The following is a 26,981-nucleotide window of genomic DNA, read 5'->3' as shown; positions in this document are numbered from 1 at the left end:
GAAAAAGAAGGGTCAACACTGCAAATATTGATTCTTTGCATCAACTTCATGTAATTGTCAATAAAAGCCTTTGCTTGTAATTATACTTCAGTATTCCATAGTAACAACTGACAAAAATATCTAAAGACACTGAAGCAGCAAACTTTGTGGAAATTAATATTTGTGTCATTCTCAAAACTTTTGGCCATGACTGTACATACCCAGCGTGTGACAGAGCTGCAGGAGATGTGACCCGTTTTTGTTGGTTATGTTGTCATAGTTGTGCCAAGGGGGGCATATGAGGGAGGGAATGCTGTCATCTCCAGGCAGGTGTTTGTCCCCCTGTGTGGTGAGGGTGTCAGGTTCTTGTCCGGTTCTGGCATTTAGGTCGCCACAGATTAGTACATGTCCCTGGGCCTGGAAAAGATTGATTTCCCCCTCCAGGATGGAGAAGCTGTCTTCATTAAAGTATGGGGATTCTAGTGGGGGGATATAGGTAGCACACAGGAGGACATGTTCCTTTGTTAAGATCATTTCCTTTTGAATGTTCCTGTTTTGATTAATTTCATGGGGTGAGTTAGGTCCTCTATACCAAATTAGCATACCCCCTGAGTCCCTTCCCTGTTTCAAACCTGGTAGTTTGGTGGATGGGACTACCAGCTCTCTGTAACCTAGAGGGCAACCAGTGGGTTCATCTCCTCTATACCATGTTTCTTGTAGGATGACAATGTCTGTATTTACAATTTCTTTGATGAAACCCAGGTTCATGCTCTTTAGGCCAAAGGCAGATGACCTCAGGCCTTGGATATTCCAGGATGAGATAGTGAAGGCTTTGTGTTCCATAAAGTGTCCAATGTTGTTGGTCGTGTGGTTTGGCCTCAGGCCAGTAAGTGTGAGCAGAGCCTGCTGAGCATCTTTTTTTAATTTTTTTTATTTCACCGTTATTTAACCAGGGAGGCCAGTTGAGAACAAGTTCTCATTTACAACTGCGACCTGGCCAAGATAAAGCAAAGCAGTGAGACAAAAACAACAACACAACACAAATGTTCAGTCAATAACATAAAAGAAAATGACCTGGTCATAAACGCTGTTCAAGTACATGGTGGAGTGGTGGGCCAGGTAAACATTTGGTTTTGAGGCACAGTCACAGGAAATACTTGCGTTTACCCGCTGTGTGGTAGCAGGGTGGAAGTATTTTCGTGGTAGCAGGGTGGAGATAACCACTTGTGCATTGGGGAAAGTAGAAGAAACTTTTTCAATCTCTCTCTCTCTCTCTCTCTCTCTCTCTCTCTCTCTCTCTCTCTCACTCTCTCTCACACGCACACACAAACTCACACGTGTGAGACATACACACCATAAATGCCTCTGTGTATTTTAATTGTCAGTTTGAACTAGTTGTGGATATAGTGTCCAAGGCAACACACTGTAAAAACACATTCACATTGAAATGCTGCTGTTGATATGAATAATACTCACCCAGGCTGTGCACAGCACAATTAAATGTCATTCTATGAGTTGCCATACCTGCAGTTGAGCTGCCATGATTTCTTTACACAGAGCTAGATACAGTACATGTAAATATCATTATTTGAGATGCCTTACCTGTAATCGAGCTGCCATTTCTGACTAAAAATACTGGTGACTAATGTGTCCTTCGGTGACAGTACTGCGTGTGTTGTCAAGGATGCTCAGTGACATTGGCCCGCTTGGCTTTACATTAGTAATCATGTCAGGTGATGGCGCTTCTCTTATTTAGACTTAACCATAGTCTCAAGGACAGGACAGGCATTCCAAATAGCTGGTGGGGAATTGGCTCTGCAGAATACAAATGCATGCAGATTATCATGTTTTAAATGGATCACGGGATATGATGATGATTTCTATCATCCATTTCTTTTGCGCAACACTGAGAAATGCATATCTGGTGCCTGAGCATTATTTTAGAATCTTAGATGGATAGACGAAATGATGCTGAATTATTTCATTGGAGATGAAATTGTAACTAATTGTTTCTTTTGTCTGTTATTAAGAGGCATATCATTGCAGTTATCTGGTTTAATTTTCAGGGCCTAACGACAATATATTTTGCTCAGATTAATGTTATAGCACAGTGCATAAAACATTTATGCAATTCACACTAATTAGTGAAACTGAATACATTGGAACATGTCCAGGCCTAAGATAAAGTTCAACACTAATTTCTCACACTGCCAGTTCAGCACATATTTGACTGAGAACTAACCTTAATCAGTGAGTCTATATTTATCCTGTCTTCTTTTAACATAATTGCAACATAATATGGAAGATATATGCAAAACATTAGTGAGTAAAAAAAGATTTCCCTGAATTGATCATGAATTATGATCGATCTTTTCCTAGCCCATTCTAAAATGTCCATAGGGCATTCTCCGTGTCACTCTGTCAAAAGTCTCTACAATGTCTTTCCAATTCGATGACATTTTCATTTCATTTCATGGCCAGTTAATTCGGACATAGAAGAATGAGAAATTATTTTTCCACTGATTTACTTTGCAGACGAAGACTGGGGTTTATCTGCTGCAAGATGGTAATGAGGAGCCTTTCAATATTCGACTGCACTTGGCTAAAGACATTCTGACAATTCAAGAGCAAGATGTCATCTGCGTGTCAGGAGAACCATTTTATTCGAGTGTAAGTAACCTGCCGTGCCTGTCACATAAAATAACACGCATTGACATCATGCTGCTCTTTTACAGACACTCCAAAAGGCTCGGGCCGGCATTGACTGCATGTGTGGGTATGGATGTGGACACGCAGACCCGTGAGCCTCTGCAGCCACTCGTGATGAGTTCAGATTTTTTTGTGGCCGCCACACCCATCAAAGTTGCCCATACCTTCTGTAGATGGTGACACACACACACACACACTATATCTGGGGTGTACTTACATGAAGTGTGTAATAAGTGTGTAGTGATACGTACTGTATGCACAGAAACAGGAGAGACACCCACGTCTCATATCAAGCACCATTTAAAAAAAGGGACCTTTCCTTTATTACTTTCCTTCGGTCAGCGCTGTTGTTCTTTCATTTGCATCTACGGTAAAACTTAAACTCGAAGTAAAGTCAAATTAAACTCGAAGTATCTCCATAATAAACATGGTCTCTTTCATCTGATTCCTTGCAGGAGAGAACTGTAACAATCAGAAGACAGACGATTGGAGGTTTTGGCTTGAGCATCAAGGTAATTTACATGGCCATTGATTAGTTGTTTTCTCCCTATTCCATCTTTTAATTTACTTTCACCTAATGCAATTGATCTTTTAAAACCACAATTGATTCATATCAACAGTAGACTAATGGAGTAGCCTATGCGGGAAGATACAATAGTTTCTCTTTTTTCCTCTGTTTCTTTCTTTTCCGCTATTTGTTTGTGCAACAAACTACATAACTATATAATCACCCCCCTAGGGAGGCGCAGAACACAAAATCCCTGTTGTGATATCAAAAATATCAAAAGAGCAAAAAGGTAAGCTCTTTTTTAGTTCTTTGTATCCATTTCATTATGCCTTACGAATGATTATTTCTTCACCCAAATATAATATATAATATATTGTCTGCAGCTGAACTGTCTGGGTTGCTGTTTATCGGAGATGGAATCCTCCAGGTAAGCCATGATGAGTATTGTGACAGTTTCTTCTGCCTGGTGTCGTTCAGTGTTTGTACTACAGGTCTGGTTGAATTCCAACCCCTTCAAACTCTGCTGATGGATCACTATGCGATATATGAGTGCACTGAGCTATGTGTTGGCATGGCCAGGAAGAACATAGTGTACAATTGCAATAGAGATCTTTGTTGCAACTGTCACTGTCAGCTTTCATTGTTTTGCAGCAATGCTATTTATGAGCACGGACGACAGATATATAACGCACTTGATTGCTGTTTTACGAATCAAGGACACCGTTTTCAAACACACTTCAATGATGTAAAATAAAGCATATTATGCATATCATCAGTTTAATGGATCTGATATTATTGTTACTAACCATAAGACTGTTTGTTTTTAGATAAATGGAATAAATGTTCGAAGCTATCGCCACGAGGAAGTGGTAAGAAGCCGACAACTTAATATCTCATATTTCACTGAAGCTGCAACACTTGCAACGCCACCTTATCTTGTTTCACTTTTTCGACCTTATCTGTGGGACCCGTAAGATCTGTTTTACACCTTTTTCCAATTTGTATGTTCCAACCTCCCAAATGCGTGAGGCCGCATAAATCTCCCAGGTTTTCAACCAATATCTAATCTACTTGTTCTAAGAAGGGAATTTGCAGTACATCCATCATCCAAGTACGTGGTTGAAATGAGTATAAGACTTAGAAGTCCAATGGCAGTGTTGACAATTCTATTAATTTTCCTTTCCAGGTGCAGGTTTTGCGAAATGCCGGAGAGGATGTCACCTTGACTGTTTCTTTCTTGAAGAAGACACCAGCTTTTCTGAAACTGCCCCTCTGTGAAGACTGCACATGTACGCGTATCTTAGAAACCTCCAAACGAAATATCAGAGCTGAAATTGTGTTATTTTCGCCAAGGAAATGAGAGGAAATAAGAACAAGATTAGAGAAAGAACCTTCTCCATCTACACATGGATTCTATGCTGATTCATGCATTGTCTGACTGTTATTGGTCTCTGGTACTGTATATTACTGAAATAGAGCTGGAAATAAAAGTTGTTTTGAATATTGTTATTACCTGAAATAGAGCTAGATAGAAAAGTTCCAGTGAATATTGTACCAAGGCTGAAGAAGCGATAATGACTTTTTTTTTATAACTTCTGAATGTCATTCTTCTCCCAGGTGTTCCAAGTGATCAGAGCAGTGGAACGTCCTCCCCTCTATGCGACAGTGGCTTACACTTGAACTACCATCCTAACAACACGGTACAGTTCAACATGATCATTTCTATATATCTTTCAGCCATATCTCTTCTCTCTGCAACTCTTGAAACATGGCCAGTAGGCTGTTGTTATTCCACAGTGGCATTCACAGGCAGATGGTGACAGTCCGGGTGCTCTAACTCTTTCTCACTCTTTCTCTGGGCCAGAGAAAAAAAAAATATTATTCAGTAGTTCCCGAAATGGCGTGTACTTATACAGCCTCTGCTGCATCTCCATCTACCCGTATGAATCATGAACAGGCCTGGGCTGTTTACATCTTAGTAAGCCATGGGAGATACTACCGTAATTTCCGGACTATTAAGCGTACCTGAATATAAGCCGCACCCACTGAATGAATTTTTTTTTATTATTTTGAACATAAATAAGCCGCACATGTCTATAAGCCGCAGGTGCCTACCGGTACATTGAAACAAATTAACTTTACACAGGCTTTAACGAAACACGGCTTGTAACAAAAAAAAATTGCAGTAAGTTTTAGTTGTCTTTTTGCACTGAGTCAATTCCTCACGCTGCTGTTTCCAACGTCTTATCATCGACTCATTAAGACCAAGCTCCCGTGCAGCAGCTCTATTTCCTTTTCCAACAGCCATATCAATCGCCTTCAATTTGAAAGCTGCATCATATGCATTTCTCCGTGTCTTTGCCATGATGAGGGTGACAAAATGACTACCGTAATCAGAATGATGGGAAGTTTGAGAGCGCTCGATTTAATCTAAACAGTAAACAAAAAAGTTGTTTGACCTTAACCCGTTAGGCAATTTCATTGGTCTAATGAAAGCTTCATGCCGCCCAAAAACTGAGCACGTCACAGAATGTTTTTTTGGAGAAAAAAAAATTGAAAGCGGGAAAAATCCATATATCAGCCGCATCATTGTTTAAGCTGCGGGGTTCAAAGCGTGGGAAAAAAGTTGCGGTTTATAGTGCGGAATTTACGGTATATGAAGTGCCAAACGATGAGGTGTTCCATTCTCTGTGTGTATAAATTCCTGCAGGACACACTGTCCTGCTCATCTTGGCCCACGTCCCCTGGGCTCCGATGGGAGAAGAGATGGGTGGACCTGCGCCTTATTCCTCTCCTCCACTCTCGTCTGTCACAGCACGTCCCCGGCTCTGACGTCTGCAGGTACAGTAAGCTGAGTGCTGTGCTGCAGCAGGGGGACCGGAGACTGCTTGTTGTCAAAATGCAGTCATGGGCCATTTTCTGGCACACTGTCACTGCTACTGAAGGTTCAGTGACCCCGGTGCCTCTGCTATTTGAGAGGGATCCCCTGGTAAGGGACTTTGGTGACTGTGTTAAAATGGCTTGTTTCCTGTAAATAACTTGAGATTATTCAAATTAAGAAGTCAGACACTGGCAGTTTTGCTGCAAAGCTTGCTTGACTGTTACTTATTTCTCTTGAATGTACAGTAATAGAATTGCGAGTTCATCGGTCATCATAATATACGGACAGATAAAAAACGATATTGGGATATACCTCGCTCATATTGATGCCAATATCACATTGAACTTGTGCCAACCAGTGCTAAATACTATATTTGTCTGATTCTGATTTCTATAGGAAAAATGCATTTCAAGTCATAGCTGTGGATGGGGTTTGCAGTGGGGTTATCACGTGCCCCGCTGCTGAAGACTGCCTAGATTGGCTCCAAGCAATCGCAACTAACATATCAGCTCTCACCAAGCACAATGTGAGTATAATCAAACGGAAGGCAAAAACATGAGTAAGATAGGTCGATTTTCCATAGCCTTCAAGATCCACAGGTTTGGCTTTGAAAAATACAATAGAGCGCTGTATTACTACAGTAATATGGATTGCATGTGGCTGTTAAAAGTGGTCATGTTTCAGAGGATGCATGACTCGACCTTCACGTCTCCCGAGCCTGTTGGGGAGTTGAAGCAATGAGACAAGATTGTAATTGGCGAAAAACAGCTAACTGTATCAATACATGTGTCAGATGTATCATATAAGTCACATACTCTATATATGAATGTCTTTTCATGCTATGGGGCATGAAACATGCACTTATTTTTTTAGAGCCGTAGGTCACAATATCAGAGTTGGCTCTTGGAGACAGCTACGGCATACACTTATAACCCCAAGCTAACTAGCCATTTGTATCATCTATAATTCAGAATGATGCATTATGCAATAATAATAATGCCGAGAGGTGGCAAGCAAATTAAAAAGAACTCCGGAGATAGCAACTGTGTCCTATGCTCCATTTCTCTGTTTGAACAGCTTGGGAAAAGCTTTCTCTCGCTGGGTGTGTGGGGAACAAGTTAGTGCTTTGTTTTACTTCCAGATGGATAGTGCTCAACAAACAGGGTCAGGAAAGTGTGTGTACCAGTCAGCTCTGTATCTTACTGGTTGGACCGTCCTCACTTTGTATCCTCCTGACAGAAAGCAAATTAGAGGTTTTGTTTTTTATTGTTGCTATCTCTGAGCACCAAAGTAGATTTTTCCAAATTAATACCATGTCGTCCATTAGTGTTCAATGAGTAAGTGGACCTGGTAAAGAAGTACAAAACTACAGAGTTTATTTTCTTTCCATTTGCTCTCGAAGATGCTTCTTTGAAGATAGGTTAGCCAGCCGTGTCGATGGTTCCAAGTGGTGTGATGAGAGTTGTGTAATATGATGGGGTAGTAGAATGGCCACACTTAAATTAGCTTTTGAAGATACTTTACTTGGGACAGCTAATCAGCCGTACCAGTGATTGTCCTGGAGGTGAGTTTATCGTCTCTACCTCGTAATGAGATTCACTGTTCAAACCACTTACAACGTGCAGCTGCAGCTTGACGCTTTTCTGGTCTAGTATGTCATGTTATACAGTTTGTTCGAAATGGACAGTTCCATCAGGCTGACACGCTCTCTGAACTCATTCAGGGGCAGGGACTACTTACTCTGCACAGTTATAAAAAACATCTCAAATCACATCCCTTTCTTAACAAAAACACTTTCACAATTGTTCATATTACATGCACAATGCATAGTATGGAAACTTCGAACATGTAGTGTATATACTTTAAGTTACAGTATTTCCTTAACATTTTTAATGACATCACAAAATAACAAACAAAATGACATTAGTTTTCTATAGATCGCCTCTGACCATTCCCCACGTTCCATGTTAGAAATATTGTTTCTGTAGTTGCTTTTGAACGTGTTAGAGTTTCAGCAGGAAAAAGGTCTGTTGAGACAAAGCACATTCTTTTGGTGAATTTGGAGAGGGATACCTGCATCTTCTCCCCTTGATTTACAACAAGGCATGAGTTGTCAATCACCATTAGTTCTTTCCTTGCCCCTCTGCGGGTGAGAAGGGGTCTGAATGAAGTTATTCATTGCAAACCTGATCTGACCAATTTGGATTCTTGTGGACAGTCATGACACTGGCTAATGCTAACTCCCACTCAGATAAAATCCTCATTCTGGCCTGGGTGGGTGGTTGGAGTACTGCTGAGAGTGTGGTTCGGAATGTAGTAAAGAGCATCTCAACACCTAGCATAGTATTAGCAACCTCTAAGAAATGTAATTATAATGTAGCCTAGGGGCAGTGTTAGGGAGAATAAAGCCTCTAGGGGGCTAATGGGGAATGGGATAATGTGGAGTGGACTAAGTGAGGGGTCACACTGAGCATAATACTGATGAGTCACTGTCACTACTGTACAGTGTGGAACAGAGGGTTTTCTGGCTGCCACCAATTTGCTCCCCACCCACTTCTTACTGTACCAAGAAGCATGGAAGAGGTTGTCACCTGGATATGATTATATCAGTCTCTCTAAAAAAGGAAGCTTGGTTGGTAAGTGAGAAATGAAGAATTATTTACAGTGGCTGATCTGCTCATTGTGTGCAACACTAACAGAATAGTTAGTAGACATATCTGTGGCAGACTTCCAACGTCTTTCTAAGACACTGGACAGGTCTAGTACTGCATAGGGTTTTCCGTCCCAGAATAAAAGGCAAATCCCTCCATAACATTGAAAAAATAAACATTTGCTCCTCTCCTGGATCACTGTAAAAATTTACCCTTTTGGAAATGAGATGTTGTGAAAATGAAAATGTTATAGCTACCCTCCTCCATAGGAAGACTTTGTGGGGAGGCCGGCAAGGTATAATTTGGTGCTCTCTGTTCCTGCGAGAGGGTTCTATTGATAGCGTGGTGTGAATTAGGAGATACTTGGGTTCAAATACTATTTGACATCATTGCAAATACTTCTGTGCTTGATTGAGCTTGCCTGGTTTAAAGGACCAATAGAATAGCCCCAAAACGGGCACTCTAGGTAGGCTAGAGAAAACACTGAAAGTATTGGAAAGATTTTAGATAGTATTTGAACCCCAGTCAGAGCTGCTAATACCCGTTACCTAACAGAATGTTTAAATTTCTCTCTGTCTATTTCTCTCTCTGTAGCTCCCTAGCTTTTACTTCTCACAGACAGATAGAGACAGACAGACAGAGAGAGACAGAATTTTTTGGAACAGCTTCAGGTCCTTGTTGAAATTACTCAATCCATTTAGCAATTTACATACATTGAATACATTAAGTAGTTTCACTTCAACAGTGTTCTTTTATGTCTGTGGGGATAACACAAGAATGTTGTAAATAGAGAGTTAGCCGTTAGTTTTGGTGGGCCCATGCTAGACTGAGTGTGTGTGCTTCTCAAAGAGGAGCATATTATACTGGTATGATGATACTTACTGAAATGTTATACAGCCAACAAATGGTGTTTCAGTGAAACAAACCAGTGAGTAATAGGTTATTATTTCCATAGTAATAAATACGCAACATAAATAATAGTCTCTGGACTATAAAATCAAGCGCTACCAAATGTAATCTTTGTGTATTATGTTGCAATGAGTTTAATGTTTGATTTTACAGGTGAAGAAGATAAACAGAAACTTCCCAGTTAATCAACAGGTAAGCTACTACTACTACTACTACTACTACTACTACTACTACTACTACTACTACTACTACTACTACTACTACTACTACTACTACTACTACTACTACTACTACTACTACTACTACTACTACTACTAAGGCAGTACATCGTCCCAGTAAAATAAATAGTGGGGGTACACCTTACCAGTAAAACATGAGCCTATCACAATTAATACAACATGCCCAAAAAACTATAGGTTATTACCCTATTAGTTAACATTACTGCATATCAGACACACTAACAATTTGTGAATTGAAACCGGGTGGTACACACTCCAAATTGCATTGTGGTTTAAGGAGAACACTTACATCTTGAGTGGCTGAGATGCTTGCAACAAGGCGGAGATAAGTGGCCGAGACCGAGGCGCACGTGGACAACAGTGGATGATGCATCAATTTAGGCTAAGTGTAGGCCTAATGACAATCGCAGAATTTAATTACACTACACGTAGGTGTTTTGTAACAGATGTCTCTTTCCATTCATCAAATTGCAAGTGCAAAGTGCACTGTTGGGTTTTGGATGCTGTAATTATTTTGTGAGTGAACGAATGTGCACAGATAGCCTACATGAGTGCCTTTGTTAAGTGACTGGCTATGCTTAAGCCACGTTAAAAAGGCATACAGTAGGTGTTGTGTCCATAAGGCAAGGGGAAGCTAAGCTTTAAATTAAATTGCCCAAATTGTATAGCCTAATTAGTTTACTCCTTTCTATACAGAAATTAATATCACATTATTCAAAATGGGCAACTATACCAGAAAGCATGATTTTGCCACAAAGAATCATTTGCTTAAAAAAAAGAAAGAGCTGTTGATTGTTTTAAATCGCATAGCCTACAGTTGGAAGGGCCCACAATTTGGCCAGTGTGCAGAGCAGAGAGACCCAGCCAGGAACATTGCAATATTTTAAAATACAATTGCGGAACAACTGTTTGGAAAGCAAATGGCTATTGCTGTAAAGAGATCCAATCTGTCTTTTAGATATCAAAATGAACTTAATTGAGCAAACAGTAGCCTATCTTACTGGCACCAGAGGAGAACATCGCCCATATCCTCAGTGTATGCATATTCAATGTCTTTATCATTGGGTCAGAGCCACTTTTGTTTTTTTGGGACAATAATTTCCTCCTCTAGGTTAGATGGGAATCATATTGTATTTATGTCTCCCCTTTTCGTAGGCCGATTATATGGATCAGACAACATCATTTTTATTGATCAGTGTCAGCAGAGTAGGCTACCCTGTAATTTTTGTGGTACACTTGGGTATTCCGTACCGGTAAGAAATTAAATATACTTTCACCCCTGCTTCTAATACTACTATTTATACCTTACAAAATAATCCTCACCATTGATATGAAATTTTCATGACATGGTCTTTTATTCAATGCATTCTTTTAAAGCACAGTTAAGGTTTAAAAAATGACAGACTATGCCCAAAAGTTGCTTCATCCAATTCGTCTCCACTCTACATGGTTTACTGTACTAGAACGCTCTCTGAATGTCAATCCAACCTGAATGCACAGAACACTGGAAGAATTATCACTGTGAAAGAAATGTTTGTCAATTAATCCCGTAAGGTATCGGTTGCCAACTGGCGATTTGACATGAAAATAAAATGTCATTCATTCATTCATTCCAACCAGGTTTAATAGTCCACAGAAAGGCCATGGTTGACTGGCAGTGCCAGTGGCAACTATTGCAGATGGAGGGAGAATGTTTGCATCATAAAGTCAAAGCAAATAGAAATCATCAGGAAGAGAGGACAACACAAGTTCCCTTGGTCCTCACTTCAGCAACAATCCCTCCATCAGCCTAGACATGGATAGTGAATTAACTGTTTTTATAATTAATTCATCTCCAGCCTCCAAATGACAAAAGCATGGAATCATTTGACATCCCGTATCGTCATGGCAATTAAGTACATTAGAAGAGACCGACTGCTCATGCTGGTCCTGAATCTTTCACTCAGTGTTTTCATCCATTAAGATGTCCATAGAGAGAGAGAGAAATGCAAGCAAACATTTCCACTGTGGCTCGCTGCAATCCTCCTGACTGAGATAAGTGCAGAAAGACTTGATGCCTCCTGCCTTCCCTTTTCTCTAAAGTGTTTTTCTCCCTCTCCCTCTCCATTTCCATTTCTTCCACTCCTCTCTCTTTGCTTCTCTCCCTCTTCCTTTCTCTCTCCCTCCATATCCCCCCCTCTCTCTGATAGATTATCTACATGGGCTGGGTAGATGAGAAGGAGCAGGACTCCGTTCAGGACCGAATGTATTCATCACAGTTCCTTGCCTTGAGGGGTTCCTCACTCTTCAAGTTCTCAGCACCTCCTGTACGTTTTATATCCTATATTCCCTTTAGTAGCAATGGTAACACTTTATTTTACAGTCTGTTTTAAGCTGGTACTTACCAGTGGCGTAAAGTACTTAAGTAAAAGTACTTTAAAGTACTACTTAAGTCATTTTTTTAGGTATCTGTACTTTACTATTGATATTTTTGGCAACTTCACTACATTCCAAAAGAAAATAATGTACTTGTTACTTCATACATTTTCTGTGATACCCAAAAGTACCAAAAGTTATATTTTGAATGCTTAGCTGGACAAGAAAATAGTCCCATTCAGGCACTTATCAAGAGAACATCCCTGTTCATCCCTACGTCCTCTGATCTGGCGAACTGACTAAACACAATTGCTTTGTTTGTAAATGATGTCTGAGTGTTGGAGTGTGATCCTGGCGATCCATAAATTTAAAAAACAAGAACATCTTGCCATCTGGTTTGCCTAATATAAGAAATTTGAAATGATTTATACTTTCACATTTAACCTTTATTTAACTAGGCAAGTCAGTTAAGAACAAATACTTATTCATAATGATGGCCAAGGAACAGTGGGTTAACTGCCTTGTTCGGGGGCAGAACGACAGATTTTTACCTTGACAGCTCGGGGATTCGATCTAGCAACTTTTCGGTTATTGGCCCAACTCTCTAACCACTAGACTACCTGCCGCACTTTTGATACTTAAGTATATTTAAAATGAAATACTTTTAGACCTTTACTCAAGTGGTCTTTTATTCAGTGACTTTCTCTTTTACTTGAGTCTTTTTTTATTAAGGTATCTTTACTTTGACTCAAGTAGGACAATTGGGTATTTTTAGTGAGTTTAGGTTTTTCCCTAATTTTGTTTTGTTCCATATTCTGTTTGTGCTCCCTATAATAAGTTGCTGTGGGTTTTTCTTTTAGTTTGTCTTTTTGGAGGCAAACCTAGTGGGCAATGTTCCTTCTCATTTTCTTGGGCAGTGAGGGAATTTCAGGTCGGCTGAGTGCAAACTTGAAAGTTGTGAAAATTCTGTGCAACCTGCTTCAAGTTACAGTTTTGACAGTGGATAGTGTGGCAATTTGATCATAATGTACTGTGCATTCGGAAAGTATTCAGACCCCTTGACTTTTTCCACAATTTGTTACATTACAGCTTTATTCTAAAATGGATGAAATCATTTTTTCCCCTCATCAATCTACACACAATACCCCATAATGACAAAGCAAAAAACTGAAATATCACATTTACATAAGTATTCAGACACTTTACTCTGTACTTTGTTGAAGCACCTTTGGCAGTGATTACAGCCTTGAGTCTTCTTGGGTATGACGGTACAAGCTTAGCAAACCTGTATTTGGGGAGTTTCTCCCATTCTTCTCTGCAGATCCTCTCAAGCTCTGTCAGGTTGGATGAGGAGCGTCGCTGCACAGCAATTTTCAGGTCTCTCCAGAGATGTTCAATCGGGTTCAAGTCCAGGCTCTTGTTGGACCACTCAAGGAGATTCAGAGACTTGTCCTGAAGCCACTACTATGTTGTCTTGGCTGTGTGCTTAGGGTCATTGTCCTGTTGGAAGGTGAACCTTCACCCCAGTCTGAGGTCCTGAGCGCTCAGGTTTTCATCAAGGATCTATCTGTACTTGCGCCGTTCATCTTTCCGTCGATCCTGACTATTCTCCCAGTCCCTGCCGCTGAAAAACAACCCCACAGCATGATGCTGCCACAGCCATGCTTCACCGTAGGGATGGTGCCAGTTTAGCTCCAGATATGATGCTTGGAATTCAGGCCAAAGAGTTCAATCTTGGTTTCATCAGACCAGAGAATCTTGTTTCTCATGGTCTGAGTCCTTTAGGTGCCTTTTGGCAAACTCCAAGCGAGCTGTCATGTGCCTTTTACTGAGGAGTGGCTTCCGTCTGGCTACTCTACCATAATGGCCTGACTGGTGGAGTGCTGCAGAGATGGTTGTCCTTCTGGAAGGTTCTCCCATCTCCACAGAGGATCTCTGGAGCTCTGTCAGAGTGAACATCGGGTTATTGGTCACCTCCCTGACCAAGGCCCTTCTCCCCCGATTGCTCAGTTTGACCGGGCGGACAGGGGGTCAATGTAAATTGTCTGGTGGCAATTTTTATGAATTGTTCAGCAGTCTAATGGCTTGGGGGTAGAAGCTGTTGAGGAGCCTTTTGGTCCTAGACTTGGCGCTCTGGTATGGCTTGCCGTGCGGTAGCAGAGAAAACAGTCTATAACTTGGGTGACTGGAGTCTCTGACAATTTTATGGGCTTTCCTCTGACACCGCCTATTATATAGGTCCTGGATAGCAGGAAGCTTGGCCCCAGTGATGTACTGGGCCGTTCGCACTACCCTCTGTAGCACCTTACGGTCAGATGCCGACCAGTTGACATATCAGACGGTGATGCAACTGGTCAGGATGCTCTCGATGGTGCAGCTGTAGAACCTTTTGAGGATCTGGGGGCCCATGCCAAATCTTTTCAGTTTTTTGACGGGACTGAAAAGTAACACAATAAGAATAACTGGAATAATTGGAGTCGTGTTTGGCCTCGCAGTCATGGGTGAACAGGGAATACAAGAGGGGACTAAGTACACACCCCTGAGGGGCACCAGTGTTAAGGATCAGCATGGCAGACGTGTTGTTGCCTACTCTTACCACATGGGGGCGGCCCGTCAGGAGGTCCAGGATCCAATTGCAGAGGGAGGTGTTTAGTCCCAGAGTCCTTAGCTTAGTGATGAGCTTTGTGGGCACTATGGTGTTGAACGCTGAGCTGTAGCTGATGAACAGCATTCTCACATAGGTGTTCCAATTGTCCAGGTGAGAAAGGGCGGTGTGGAGTGCGATTGAGATTGCATCATCTGTGGATCTGTTGGGGCGGAATGCGAATTGGAGTGGGTCTAGGGTGTCCAGGAGGATGCTGTTGATGTGAGCCATGACCAGCCTTTCAAAGCACTTCATGGCGACCGACGTGAGTGCCACGAGGCAGTAATCATTTAAGCAGGTTACCTTCGCTTCCTTGGGCACAGGGACTATGGTGGTCTGCTTGAAACATGTAGGTATTACAGACTCGGTCAGAGAGAGGTGAAAATGTCAGTGAAGACACTTGACAGTTGGTCCACGCGTGCTTTGAGTACATGTCCTTATAATCCGTCTGGCCCAGCGGCTTTGTGAATGTTGACCTGTTTAAAGGAGCGTTATCACACAGTCGTACAGAACAGCTGGTGCTCTCATGTATGCTTCAGTGTTGCTTGCCTCGAAGTGAGCATAAAAGGCATTTAGCTCATCTGGTAGGCTCGCGTCACTGGACAGCTCCCGTCTGGGTTTCCCTTTGTAGTCCGTAATAGTTTTCAAGCCCTGCCACATCCGACGAGCGTCAGAGCCGGTGTAGTAGGATTCAATCTTAATTCTGTATTAGCGCTTTGCTTGTTTGATGGTTCGTCTGAGGGAATTGTGGGATTTCTTATGTGTCAGGATTAGTCTCCCGCTCTTTGAAAGCGGCAGCTCTAGCTTTTAGCTCGATGCGGATGTTGCCTGTAATCCATGGCTTCTGGTTGGGATATGTACTTGTTATCACCGCATATTTCTGCCAATGCATTGTTGTTCGGCCATTTTTTAAAATTATATTTCAACATTTGAGGTAAACAATATGATCGCACTGGTAATAGATCCATCGTTGTATTACTTGTGAGGCACAGCTGAGTGAGCATTTAAATATTTTTATTTTAATTACATTTTACAGGGCTGATGGTGCCTTCATCTGATGGTCAGTTTCAGTGGAGGGAGAGAGCAGCAGACTGAGGGAGCACCTCTCAACATTCCTCCACTCTCCCTTTCCTCCACTGATACTGACCAAAAAGGGACATCGTCTTTCAGCTAATGGTGAAACTCCAGGCGCACCCCATTATTTCTGCCTCATGCACAAATTCATGTTGTTACTCCCATGAACAGAGAAAGAGAAATATTCCTCGATATTAAAAAAGCGCAATCCTATAGATACACTTTCCTACTCATTCATTACCGCTGCAGTGCTTGTTGTAGCGCTGAGTGGAAATAGGAAGAACGCTCAGATTTGTGGTTTATAAAAGTGTTGAATCGAGAGTATTGACAGTGCTGAGTGAGAACTTAAGCATGAACTCACTCATAAAAACAGCAGCCCTTTGCTGTATTCGTTGACAGTCTCTCTCTAGTCCTAGTTTTAAAACTCAGTGTGAACTTTGCTGTAGCTTTCTTTAATGCCTGCTACGTTACTACAGACACGGTAATCGGAGACATCCGATTGTCCAGCAGTAAGCCTATAGTGCACTTGATTTGCTCTCCGGGCACACCGGGAAGGCAGAGTTTGTACCTTCAGACACATGAAATTGTTAAAAATGGCAAAAGCTGCCTACCTGGTGCGCAGGGCAGCTGAATCGGGCGCACCTACCGCCAACAGCCCAATAGAATATAACTTTTGTTGTAGACTTTCTGTCACTGACAACTAACATAGGTGTTATAAGATTGGTGAAATCGGTGTGAAAGTTGCATAAACGCACATGAAAAAACGAAAACCAGTGACTTTGATTTGGAAGCATTATGAAAAGACCCAACTTGGGAATTACAATATAACTGTACAAAGGCGAATCTGATCATCATTGCAAAGCATTATGACATCAGTGTGTTATCTGTCCATCCAAAAGTAGTGGTCGAAAATTTACTCAATGCTGCTTTGGTGCTGAAGGAAATACTCTCAGAGAGAGGCTGATGAAAGGGTGATACGGGTGGTAGAATAAACCCTGAAGACGTGCAACTGTGGGAGTTAGAACTAAAGGCAAAATTAGAGCAACAGAAATGTAAGTTTGAGTACAAGAAAAAGGAACTTGAGTTAGAATACAGAAAAGAACAAGATGAGCGTACAGCCAGACTTTTTTATCAGTTGTGTATGAACCTTTTGTTTCTGATGGGTTTGTGTCTCTTCAGAGTGGTGATGATGTTAAGTAGCCGGTTAAAATACTGCGAGACACTGTGGCAGCCCAATCCTTCAGTTTGGAGGGTGTTCTGCCTTTATCTGATACTTCAGCAACTCGTGACAGTGTGTTAGTTCAAGGCGTGGAGCTGGGCTGCATCAAAGTTTCTTTCTTTATTGTGGAACTCAAGTCTGACCTTGTTTCTAATCCTGTGGTCATTGGAGTGAGGCCTAACCTACCTGTGAAAGGGGTCTCATTCATTTTGGGCAGCAATCTGATTTGAGGGAAGGTTGTGCCAAATCCTGGTTTTTGTGGGCAGAGTAGAGGAACGTGATGGGTTTATCAGACAAATACTCTAGATTGTTCCCAGTTTTAGCTGTTACACGTGCTATGTTTAAGACTGATTGCATAGAGCAAGTCTAGTGTTGAGGAGAATGTCAGCGATCCCACCATGTTTAATCTGTCTGAGACCTTTGTGTGTTCCTGATTTCAGGAAACCTGAGTTGACCTCCTTTGAAAACCCCAAAGGTGAGCGAGTTGGTAGGACCGCTGAAAGAAGAGGTTCCCTACAGTTGAATTAGGAAGCAGCTAATTGCTGAACAGAGAAAATATGCTTCCCTCTCCCCTCTTTTTGTTGAGATGCGTCCAGAGGAGGAGTTTGATGAAGTTCTCATGGGTCACTTTGACAGAGATGGTGTTGTGATGAGGAAATGGCTTTCTCAAGCCACTTCTGGTCCAAACGATAGGCCCAGTGTATCTCAAATTGGCGTTCCAGTTACACTCTGACAAGAGATACAGAGGTTGGCTCACGATGGAAGTATGGTAGACCATCTTGGGGTGAACACGATGTGTGATTGTATCCTGCGTAACTTCTTCTGGCCTGGTCTGAAACATGAGGTTGTGGTTTACTGTAAATCCTGTCGCATTTGCCAGCTGACTGGTAAACCGAACAAAACTGTGCCGGTGGCACCTTTGTAGCCTATACCTGCTTTTGACACACCTTTTAGCAGGGTTCTGGTGGACTGTGTTGGTCCTTTGCCCAAAGCAAAGAGTAGTAACCATTTTCTCTTAACCGTCATGTGTGCTGCCCCTCGTTTCCCCAAGGCCATTCCACTGAGAAACACCATGGCTCCCAGTATTGTTAAGGCCCTTGTGAAATCCTTTTCAACTTTTAAATCCACAGATAGTGTAGTCTGACTAAGGTTAAAATGTAATGTCAAAGATCTTCCAGCAAGTGCTACAGAAGTTGGGTGTTACCCATTGCCCCTCTAGTGCATATCACCCAGAGTCACAAGGCGCTCTTGAGAGATTTCATCAGACTTTGCAGTCTATGTTGAGAGCTTACTACTTTGAGTTCGAGAAAGACTGGGATGAAGGGATGCCTCTAGTGCTATTTGCAGCACAGGAGGTTGTTCAGGAGTCTCTCGGTTTCAGTCCGAACAAGCTAGTGTTTGGACATTATGTGAGAGGCAGTGAGGCTCCTCAGAGTGGGAAGGGTAGGACCATCCTCCTCACTAAATTTCATAAAAATAAAAATGCAAACATTTTAAAAGTTATCTTTTTAGATAAAACTATACTTAATATAAATAAAATAATTGATGAAAACACAGTATTTTGCAATGGTCTACAGTAGCCTCAACAGTACTTTGTAGGTAGTACCATGGTGTAGCCGGAGGACAGCTAGCTTCCTTCCTCCTCCGTGTACATCGACTTCAATACAAAAGCATGAGCATCCTAGGTTCTCACCCCCTTCCACAGACTTACACAGTAATTATGACGACTTCCGGAGGACGTCCTCCAACCTATCAGAGCTGTTTCAGCATGAACTGGCATGTTGTCCACCCAATCAAAGGATCAGATAATCAATCTAGGACTGAAAGCATAAGCTACAGCTAGTTAGCACTGCGGTGCATAAAATATAGTGAGTAGTTGAGATTTTGTTGTTGTTTTATTAAAAGTTATTTCCTGCAATTCTATGCATTCTTCTTATTTGTGTTTATATGATTCCAGGGGTTGAAGCCCAAACTAGTTTTTTGGGGGGGACCCGCGGTCCGTATTGACCCCGTTCTGCGTCTGGATCTAGTCTGCGGTCCACCAGATGAGTATGGGGCTAGGTTGTAGCAACCACATGATGGGTATAGGGAAAATTTGAGTATCATGTAGTAGCCTTAACCTATCGCTGTTACATTTAACTGGGTGAATGGAATATGAATGACAGTCATCCAATATGTTGTAGTAGAAATAAGGCCAAGCTCATGAAAAAATAAATAATAATCGTCCTCCCTCATCTTAAACGGCACTGACCGCCACTGGTCCATTGAGCTTGCTGAGAGAGAGGTTGTTGGAGGACAACACCTCAAACATGAAAACAAATCTGTTGGAGCACGTAAGCGCTTTTCAATACAGATTGCAGCTACACTGCACCTGTGAGTTTGCCAGTGAGAATATGGAGAATATGGGTCACTGTTGCAAGCTCACTTTTCAGGCCCTTACACCATGGAGAAAAACATTTGTAAAATGGATGACCTCGTTACCACACCGGAGCACAGAAAGAAAAACCCACACCAACTTCGGATAGGGAGTAAAGAGAATATAGAGCAAAACAAACAGGGGAAACATCAAAACTCAGGCTTCTTTCTTAACTAAAGTGGTTGAGCTGGAAATCTTACCTCAGCTGCCGTGAGGTTTAGCTCTCCCAACATCTCCTTTCCCCCGATGCACTGGGCCAGCAGCTCTTAAAAACCAGCTGGTCCAGCACAGGTGGCTAACGAGGTGACTCCAATCAGTGTGCACCTCAGCTATAGCGCTAACATGCTAACCAATATCGAAGTGGAGAGAAAAAACAAACCCGTAACGAGTGTGAGCACAGTGTGTGCAAGTAGGATATAAAAGATTAAAGTGAAGGAAACTGAAACAGACCAATGTAATTACACTTCAAAAAGATTTCAAAGGGATCCATCTGAATAGAAGACTAAAGGGTATTTAATGTGTAATGTTGCAGGTGACTACATGGGACTGGACGAGGGCAGAGAAAAGCTACACTGTGTACGAGATCATGTGTAAAGTTTTAAAGGTATGTCAACAACTTTTACGCCTGAGGTAGTGTATTTAGAAAGTGCTGAGTAGCAAATCTCAGGGTCTGTGTTTGAAAGATGACATGAAAAAGAGAAGAGATCTGTGCTATGTGTCCTTTGTCATTTTAATGGGAAGAGTTGTGACATAGAATGTGTGGATATTGCACAATTTCTACACACATTGCGTCTTTGCAAGGCTAGGGTTTAGTAATTTCTTGACCACTGGTTTCGCTTTCATATGACAGTGCAAAACAGTAAAACTCAAAATGCTGCTATTGGAAGCAGTTATACTTTCTGAAACTCTGGCTGGTATTATTGAATTTTTCTGCAATGCTCTTTCACGAGTGCATTTGGTATGCACAGCAGCATGTCTCTGCTGGGACGAGGGAGTTGACACTTGATTTTGAAATCCTCACAGCAGCAACAGCAGCTCCGCTTATTTATTTCTCACTCAGCCAGGTTCGTTGTCACATACTGAGTGAGCTGGTCATTCGCGCCATGCACATAACTGGTTATTTCTATATGTATTGTCAACTATGTCCCTCCACCCATAACACATTGAATTACACATGTGAAACAGCATTTCTCAACATGTGAAACAGATTTTATGAAATACTAAAATGCATGTTGATTGAATTCCAGCCAATGTCTGTCACATCCCCTTAGTGTATCACTGAATTTAGTATCTGCATACAGTACAGTATACAGTGCCTTTCAAAAGTATTCATATCCCTTGGCGTTTTTCCTATTTTGTTGCAAATTAATTTTTTATTTGGATTGCATGTAATGGACATACACAAAATAGTCCAAATTGGTGAAGTGAAATTAAAAAAATAACTTGTTTAAAATATTATAAAAAATTAAAAACGGAAAAGTGGTGCGTATGTATTCACCCCCTTTGCTATGAAGCCCCTAAATAAGATCTGGTGCAACCAATTACCTTCAGAAGTCACATAATTAGTTAAATAAAGTCCACCTGTGTGCAATCTAAGTGTCACATAATCTGTCACATGATCTCAGTATATATACACCTGCGCAAACTCAACACCTCTCATCACCCCGAGAACACCATCCCCCCAGTGAAGCATTGTGGTGGCAGCATCATGCTGTGGGGATGTTTTACATCGGCAGGGACTGGGAAACTGGTCAGAATTGAAGGAATGATGGATGGTGCTAAATACAGGGAAATTCTTGAGGGAAACCTGTTTCAGTCTTCCAGAGATTTGAGACTGGGACGGAAGTTCACCTTCCTACAGGACAATGACCCTAAGCATACTGCTAAAGCAACACTTGAGTGGTTTAAGGAGAAACATTTAAATGTCCATTTAAATGGCCTAGTCAAAGCCCAGACCTCAATCCAATTGAGAATCTGTGGTATGACTTAAAGATTGGTTATGCACGCTCAAGTTTTCTGTTTTTTTGCATGATGTGTAAATCAAATGATACAACCCCCCCCCCCTACAAAAAAATATATTTTAATTCCAGGTTGTAAGGCAACAAAATAGGAAAAATGCCAAGGGGGGTGAATACTTTCGCAAGCCACTGTATGAGTCACTCACTGTCCCTTGTGCACATTATCAGCATGATAGCAAGACATGGGTTCAAATAATATTTGAAACATTTAAAATACTGTACTTGATTATGATTGAGCTTGTCAGGGGCAATGGAACCAATAGAATTGTCCCAAATGTACCCCGCCCATCTGGCATTCCAGGCAGGCTCAATGAAACCACTCAAAGCATTTAAAAGAAAACAAATACCAATTGAACCCAGGTGTGATGGCAGGCATGACTAACGTGGTTCTCTCAGGACAGTGACCTCTTGGACAAGCGGAAGCACTGCTTCAGTGTCCAAACGGAGTGTGGGGAGGACATGTTCTACAGCGTAGAGCTGGAGTGTGAGCTGCTCATCTGGGAGAAGGCCTTTCAGATGGCTACCTTCCTGGAGGTGGAGAGAATACAGGTACACAATAGATGAGAGGAAGAACTTTTTCATAAATCAATTTCCAGGCAGGTTACAACGCCCCCCAAAGCAACATCCAAGCTCTCTGTCATCAAAATTGTCACTTGAAACCAATCAAAACCAAACTCTTTTAGGTAGGGGTGGGGAGTGAGGCAGAGCTATGTGGGAGGGCTCATCCTGCTTAAACAATGGTAGGAGATAAACGTATAAGTGATAAAGAGAAGCAATGGCATACTCTACTATACAGGCCAAGCTTGCTCATCCTCTCACAACAACTGATTTATGTGCGTTTAGCTGTGGAAGATTATGCTGTCTATTATATTGTCACGTCCTGACCATAGAAAGCTTTTATTTTCTATGGTAGAGTAGGTCAGGGCGTGACTGGGGGGTTAGTCTAGTTTATTATTTCTATGTGGGGCTCTAGGTTTGTTTTTCTATGTTGGTGATTGTGTATGATTCCCAATTAGAGGCAGCTGGTAATCATTGTCTCTAATTGGGGATCATACTTAAGTAGCATTTTTTCCACCTGTGGGTTATGGGATATTGTTTATGTGTAGTTGCATTGTCGTCACGGTTCGTTTATTCTTTATTGTTTTGTATTTTTTTTCCTAAGTTTCACTTTCGAATAAATTATGTGGCACGCTACTCACGCTGCGCCTTGGTCCGTCTATACACCGAACGTGACATATATATATATATATACCTCTAGTGACTAGCGTCATGCACTGTTTCCCCTCCACAGTGTAAAACATACGCTTGCATCATGGAGAGCCACCTGATGGGACTGACCGTAGACTTCAGTATGGGCTTTGTTTGTTTCGATGCTGCTTCAAAGGTAAGTTACATTACTGGTGCATCAACTTTGGACATATACCAAGTCTGAGAGCCACCAGAACTACTCCACTAGAATGCATAATGTGGACAAACAGGACACATCGACAGCTATATTGTTCTCTGTGTTTCTTGGCCTAATTCCTACACAGCGAGGCATATTATTTTTCTCTCCCCAGAGAGTCTTGCAGTAGCCAAGCCTACTGCTGATAGGCAGGGTATTGTTTATTCAAAACAAGCATGAAATTACAATTCATATTTAAACGGCAATTGTAAAACTATACACATGGTGGGGAATGTTTAATAATTTAATCAGATAGGAGACCGGCCTTGTGCTGCACTCACAGGATTCAGATCTGTGTGGAGCCCCTAGGGCGAAAAGTGTTGCTTCCTATTGTGTTTTGTACACGTATATCTTGTTTTGCATGGAATGTGAATAAATTAATTAGCATATTCTACTTGGGCAAATAAATGTACATTCTATTCAAAAGACAGACAGTGAAACAGAGGGAGCGCTCAATCTCTATTGACACAAATTAAAACCGACCTACCCAATGTTGAAAACTCAGGCTACTGGTTTAGAACAAGGTGACGTGGATGCTTTCACATTCTCTAGACAGCCCAAACAAAATGATTGACTATTAGGAGGAAGTTAATCATCACTCTGTAGTAGATTCCAATCGTCATTCACAACAGGATGTCATCTTCCAGGTGACTCTACAATCCACACTGGGTTTCCTGCTGAGGTTATGACTTATTATAAGTGCACTGTCTGGTACATCTTCAAATATTAGGTGGAAAAACAGGATGGGAATCATTTAGCTCTGCAATTCAGTTATATGGGAATTATAGGTAGATCATTTAAGAGGAATAATCAGGATCAAATAGATAGATCACAGCTAGTTTACCGTAACGCTTGACTCCATCTTAGAGAAGATAAGCTTCTTTATAAACCATCTCCATCCACATTTACTTCCTTCCCCTATATAGGCAGTGCTATGGAGATACAAGTTTTCCCAACTGAAAGGATCCTCTGATGATGGGAAGAGCAAGATCAAATTTCTGTTCCAAAACCAGGACAATAAAGCTATTGAAGCCAAGGTAACAAACCTCTCTGACTCAAGTGAAATCAGCCATTACAGATACCATATTTGTATCATGTTTTCTTAGCCACTATCATCTGATACCAATGTGAACAACGATATACTGTATTGTGCATTCATACATTTATTATTATACCAAAACATTTACATTTTTACATTTTAGTCATTTAGCAGACGCTCTTATCCAGAGCGACTTATAGTAGTGAATACAGTTCATACATTTCATTTCATGCATTTTATTTTATTTTTTTTTATTTTTTTTGTACTGGCCCCCCGTGGGAATTGAACCCACAACCCTGGCGTTGCACACACCATGCTGGCGTTGCAAACACCATGCTCTACCAACAAAACATGAAATACTTACTGTCTATCTTTTGTTTCCCAGGAGCTGGAATTTTCAAACCTCTTTGCCGTGCTTCACTGTATCCATGCGTTCTTCGCTGCCAAAGTTGCTTGTCTGGATCCAGTGTTTCTGGAGAGCCAAGGTGCTGCGACTACCACTGGGGGGGCTCCCACTCGCACCAGTGTCTCCTGTAATACACAGACATCCAAAATCAAATACTCTACCTGACAGAGCCTGTTCACCCCCTCTCCTTCCCCTGGGTACTCCCTCTCCACACTGCACTTTCACTACATCATGGACCAGAGAGGAGACAAAACAAACGAGTATGACATGTGAATCCAACATGTAACTGGTACTATTATTGACACCTCTTTTTTTTTCTTCCAGAAAGACACATTTTTATATTTTATCAGAGAAAGGGATGATAACTGAGTGAACTTTTGGACCTGTACATTGCACTGTACTTCAAACAACTTTCTAATATGGAGGAGTGAACGCAGAACCAATGAATGGATGACAAAACAATTCAGATTATTATTTTTTTTCTTTGGGTAGGTCCTCAGACATGATTCACGTGTTGTTCACACTGCTGATAAACATAACACAATCGTATATCCATGGTGAAAATTGAGACAAACTGTTTTCTACAATATCATTTTCTTGAAGGTTCAAGTGGAACAGGTACATACACTGAGGACTATGAACAAATTGCTATCTTCTTCCTGACAAAAGATTTCAAGACAATTTGAATTCTGATGATTATAGCAATTTTAAGGATGGTCACTAAGTTAATATTGCCAACATTTATCACTGGAAGTGTTAATTAGCCATACAGAAATGTTAGTCATTTTTTTCATCAATTAAACTGATTGATTTCCTAATAATCATGAATAATTATTAGATTCATGAATATTGAATAGATGGGAATGTGAACTGCAGTGTTACATAGCTTAGTATTTTTTTCTTGTGCGGTTGTATAATGAAGTTGAAAGCACTTAGTTTTCTCCAATCTATATTATTTGATTTATCTGAAAATATCCTTTAATTCAACAAATAAACGGTGAAATGTGTGTGGATTATGGATTATACACACATATATACACTAATCAACCCTATGGCACCTTTTAATTCTGTGTTCTTGTCATATAGATTATTTTTGTTGCCCCTGAGGTAGTTCCGATATGGTATAAATATAAATCACATCATGTCAAATTATATACAATTTCCTTTCAACAGAACAAATGAATGGATAGTTGCAGAGAAGAAATGGCTCAGGTTTTGGATGTAAGCACAGCTTTTTTTTATTGATGTGGAGGAGAGGACAGGGATGAGTGCTGCTATGATGAATCTGTCAGGAAGAGGGGCAGTCGAGAGGTGTTTTTTTAATCAAGACATTCAGCGAAGAGTAATCTCTCACACACCCAACCTGGTCAGGACTCGTTTTAAGGGCGGATTCACAATCATTAAGTCAATTGAATCATTGAGAAGGATTCAGACTAAGTGCTAGCTACAGCCAACCCAGTCAGCCAGATTCAGAACATGTGCTTGTGTGAAAATGTCTTTACCTCTCCTCACTGGAAGATATCGCTCTAAATACAACCTGCAAAAACGGAATAAACCCTTTCTGTAATGTTATTTTTCTTTATCTTTAAGATGTAAATAAAGGTTGACATCCAAATGAATAAAAGGAAAATAAGGAATATGTATAATATTACTTGAGGATTACTTGATAGGATTAAGACATTTATTAATTTGATGTCTTCAACAGAGACTAAATAGTTGATACCCTTATGCTCTCTTTACCAAGTTCAATGATGACCCATGGTGAATTTTGAATATATATTTTCTATAATATACTGAACATGTTGTGTTGGTAACATGTTTCATGAGCTAAAATAAAAGATCCCAGACATGTTCCATATGCGCAAAAAGCGTATTTCTTTCAATTTTTTTGCACACATTTGTTTACATCCCTGTTAGTGAACATTTCTCCTTTGACAAGATAATCCATCCACCTGACAGGTGTGTCATATCAAGAAGCTTATTAAACAGTATGAACATTACACACTTTCACCTTGTGCTGGGGACAATAAAAGGCCACTCTAAAATGTGCTGTTTTGTCACACAACACAATGCCACAGATGTCTCAAGTTTTGAGGGAGCGTGCAATTGGCATGCTGACTGCAGGAATGTCCACCAGAGCTGTTGCAAGAAAATCTAATGTTAATTTCTCTACCATAAGCTGCCTCCAATGTTGTTTTAGAGAATTTGGCAGTACGTCCAACCGGCCTCACAACCGCTGACCACATGTAACCACGCCAGCCCAGGACCTCCACATCCTCGTCGTGTTCACCAGGGTCTTGACCTGACTGCAGTTCGGCGTCGTAACTTATCTCTTTCACATACCCTTTGGCTTGGAACACTTCAAAACAAGAGATTGAAGGGCTATTTATTTTTTATTAATACATTTTTTTATAACATGTGGTCGACTTGTGAATAACATTTTGATCCTAACTTGAGCTAATAGACACATTGTTTGACAGTAAAGCCAAA

The 26,981-nt window shown here is 41.1% G+C and overlaps 1 protein-coding gene across 4 annotated transcripts in view; it reads left to right on the top strand.

The window, feature by feature from the left end:
- Window positions 1–26,345, top strand: part of sntg1 (syntrophin, gamma 1) — a 69,461-nt gene extending 43,116 nt beyond the window's left edge. For 2 of the 4 annotated variants that reach the window (XM_029725372.1, XM_029725371.1), the window contains 16 exons: window positions 2,515–2,649; window positions 3,144–3,200; window positions 3,428–3,485; window positions 3,580–3,623; window positions 4,024–4,065; window positions 4,383–4,485; window positions 4,814–4,896; window positions 5,907–6,037; window positions 6,474–6,603; window positions 9,791–9,829; window positions 12,066–12,182; window positions 20,117–20,188; window positions 21,999–22,151; window positions 22,894–22,986; window positions 23,973–24,083; window positions 24,471–26,345. In XM_029725372.1, the coding sequence (XP_029581232.1) occupies window positions 2,515–2,649; window positions 3,144–3,200; window positions 3,428–3,485; window positions 3,580–3,623; window positions 4,024–4,065; window positions 4,383–4,485; window positions 4,814–4,896; window positions 5,907–6,037; window positions 6,474–6,603; window positions 9,791–9,829; window positions 12,066–12,182; window positions 20,117–20,188; window positions 21,999–22,151; window positions 22,894–22,986; window positions 23,973–24,083; window positions 24,471–24,656 (1,554 nt within the window). In that variant the 3' untranslated portion in view covers window positions 24,657–26,345. The remainder of the gene's footprint in view (window positions 1–2,514; window positions 2,650–3,143; window positions 3,201–3,427; window positions 3,486–3,579; window positions 3,624–4,023; window positions 4,066–4,382; window positions 4,486–4,813; window positions 4,897–5,906; window positions 6,038–6,473; window positions 6,604–9,790; window positions 9,830–12,065; window positions 12,183–20,116; window positions 20,189–21,998; window positions 22,152–22,893; window positions 22,987–23,972; window positions 24,084–24,470) is intronic. The other 2 variants (XM_029725375.1, XM_029725374.1) reach the window with 2 other exon arrangements.
- The last annotated feature ends 636 nt before the right edge of the window (window positions 26,346–26,981 follow it).

This window comes from Salmo trutta, chromosome 31 (assembly GCF_901001165.1).
Source record: "Salmo trutta chromosome 31, fSalTru1.1, whole genome shotgun sequence".
In the NCBI taxonomy this organism is placed as follows: domain Eukaryota; kingdom Metazoa; phylum Chordata; class Actinopteri; order Salmoniformes; family Salmonidae; genus Salmo; species Salmo trutta.
This window is presented reverse-complemented; position numbering and strand designations above follow the sequence as displayed.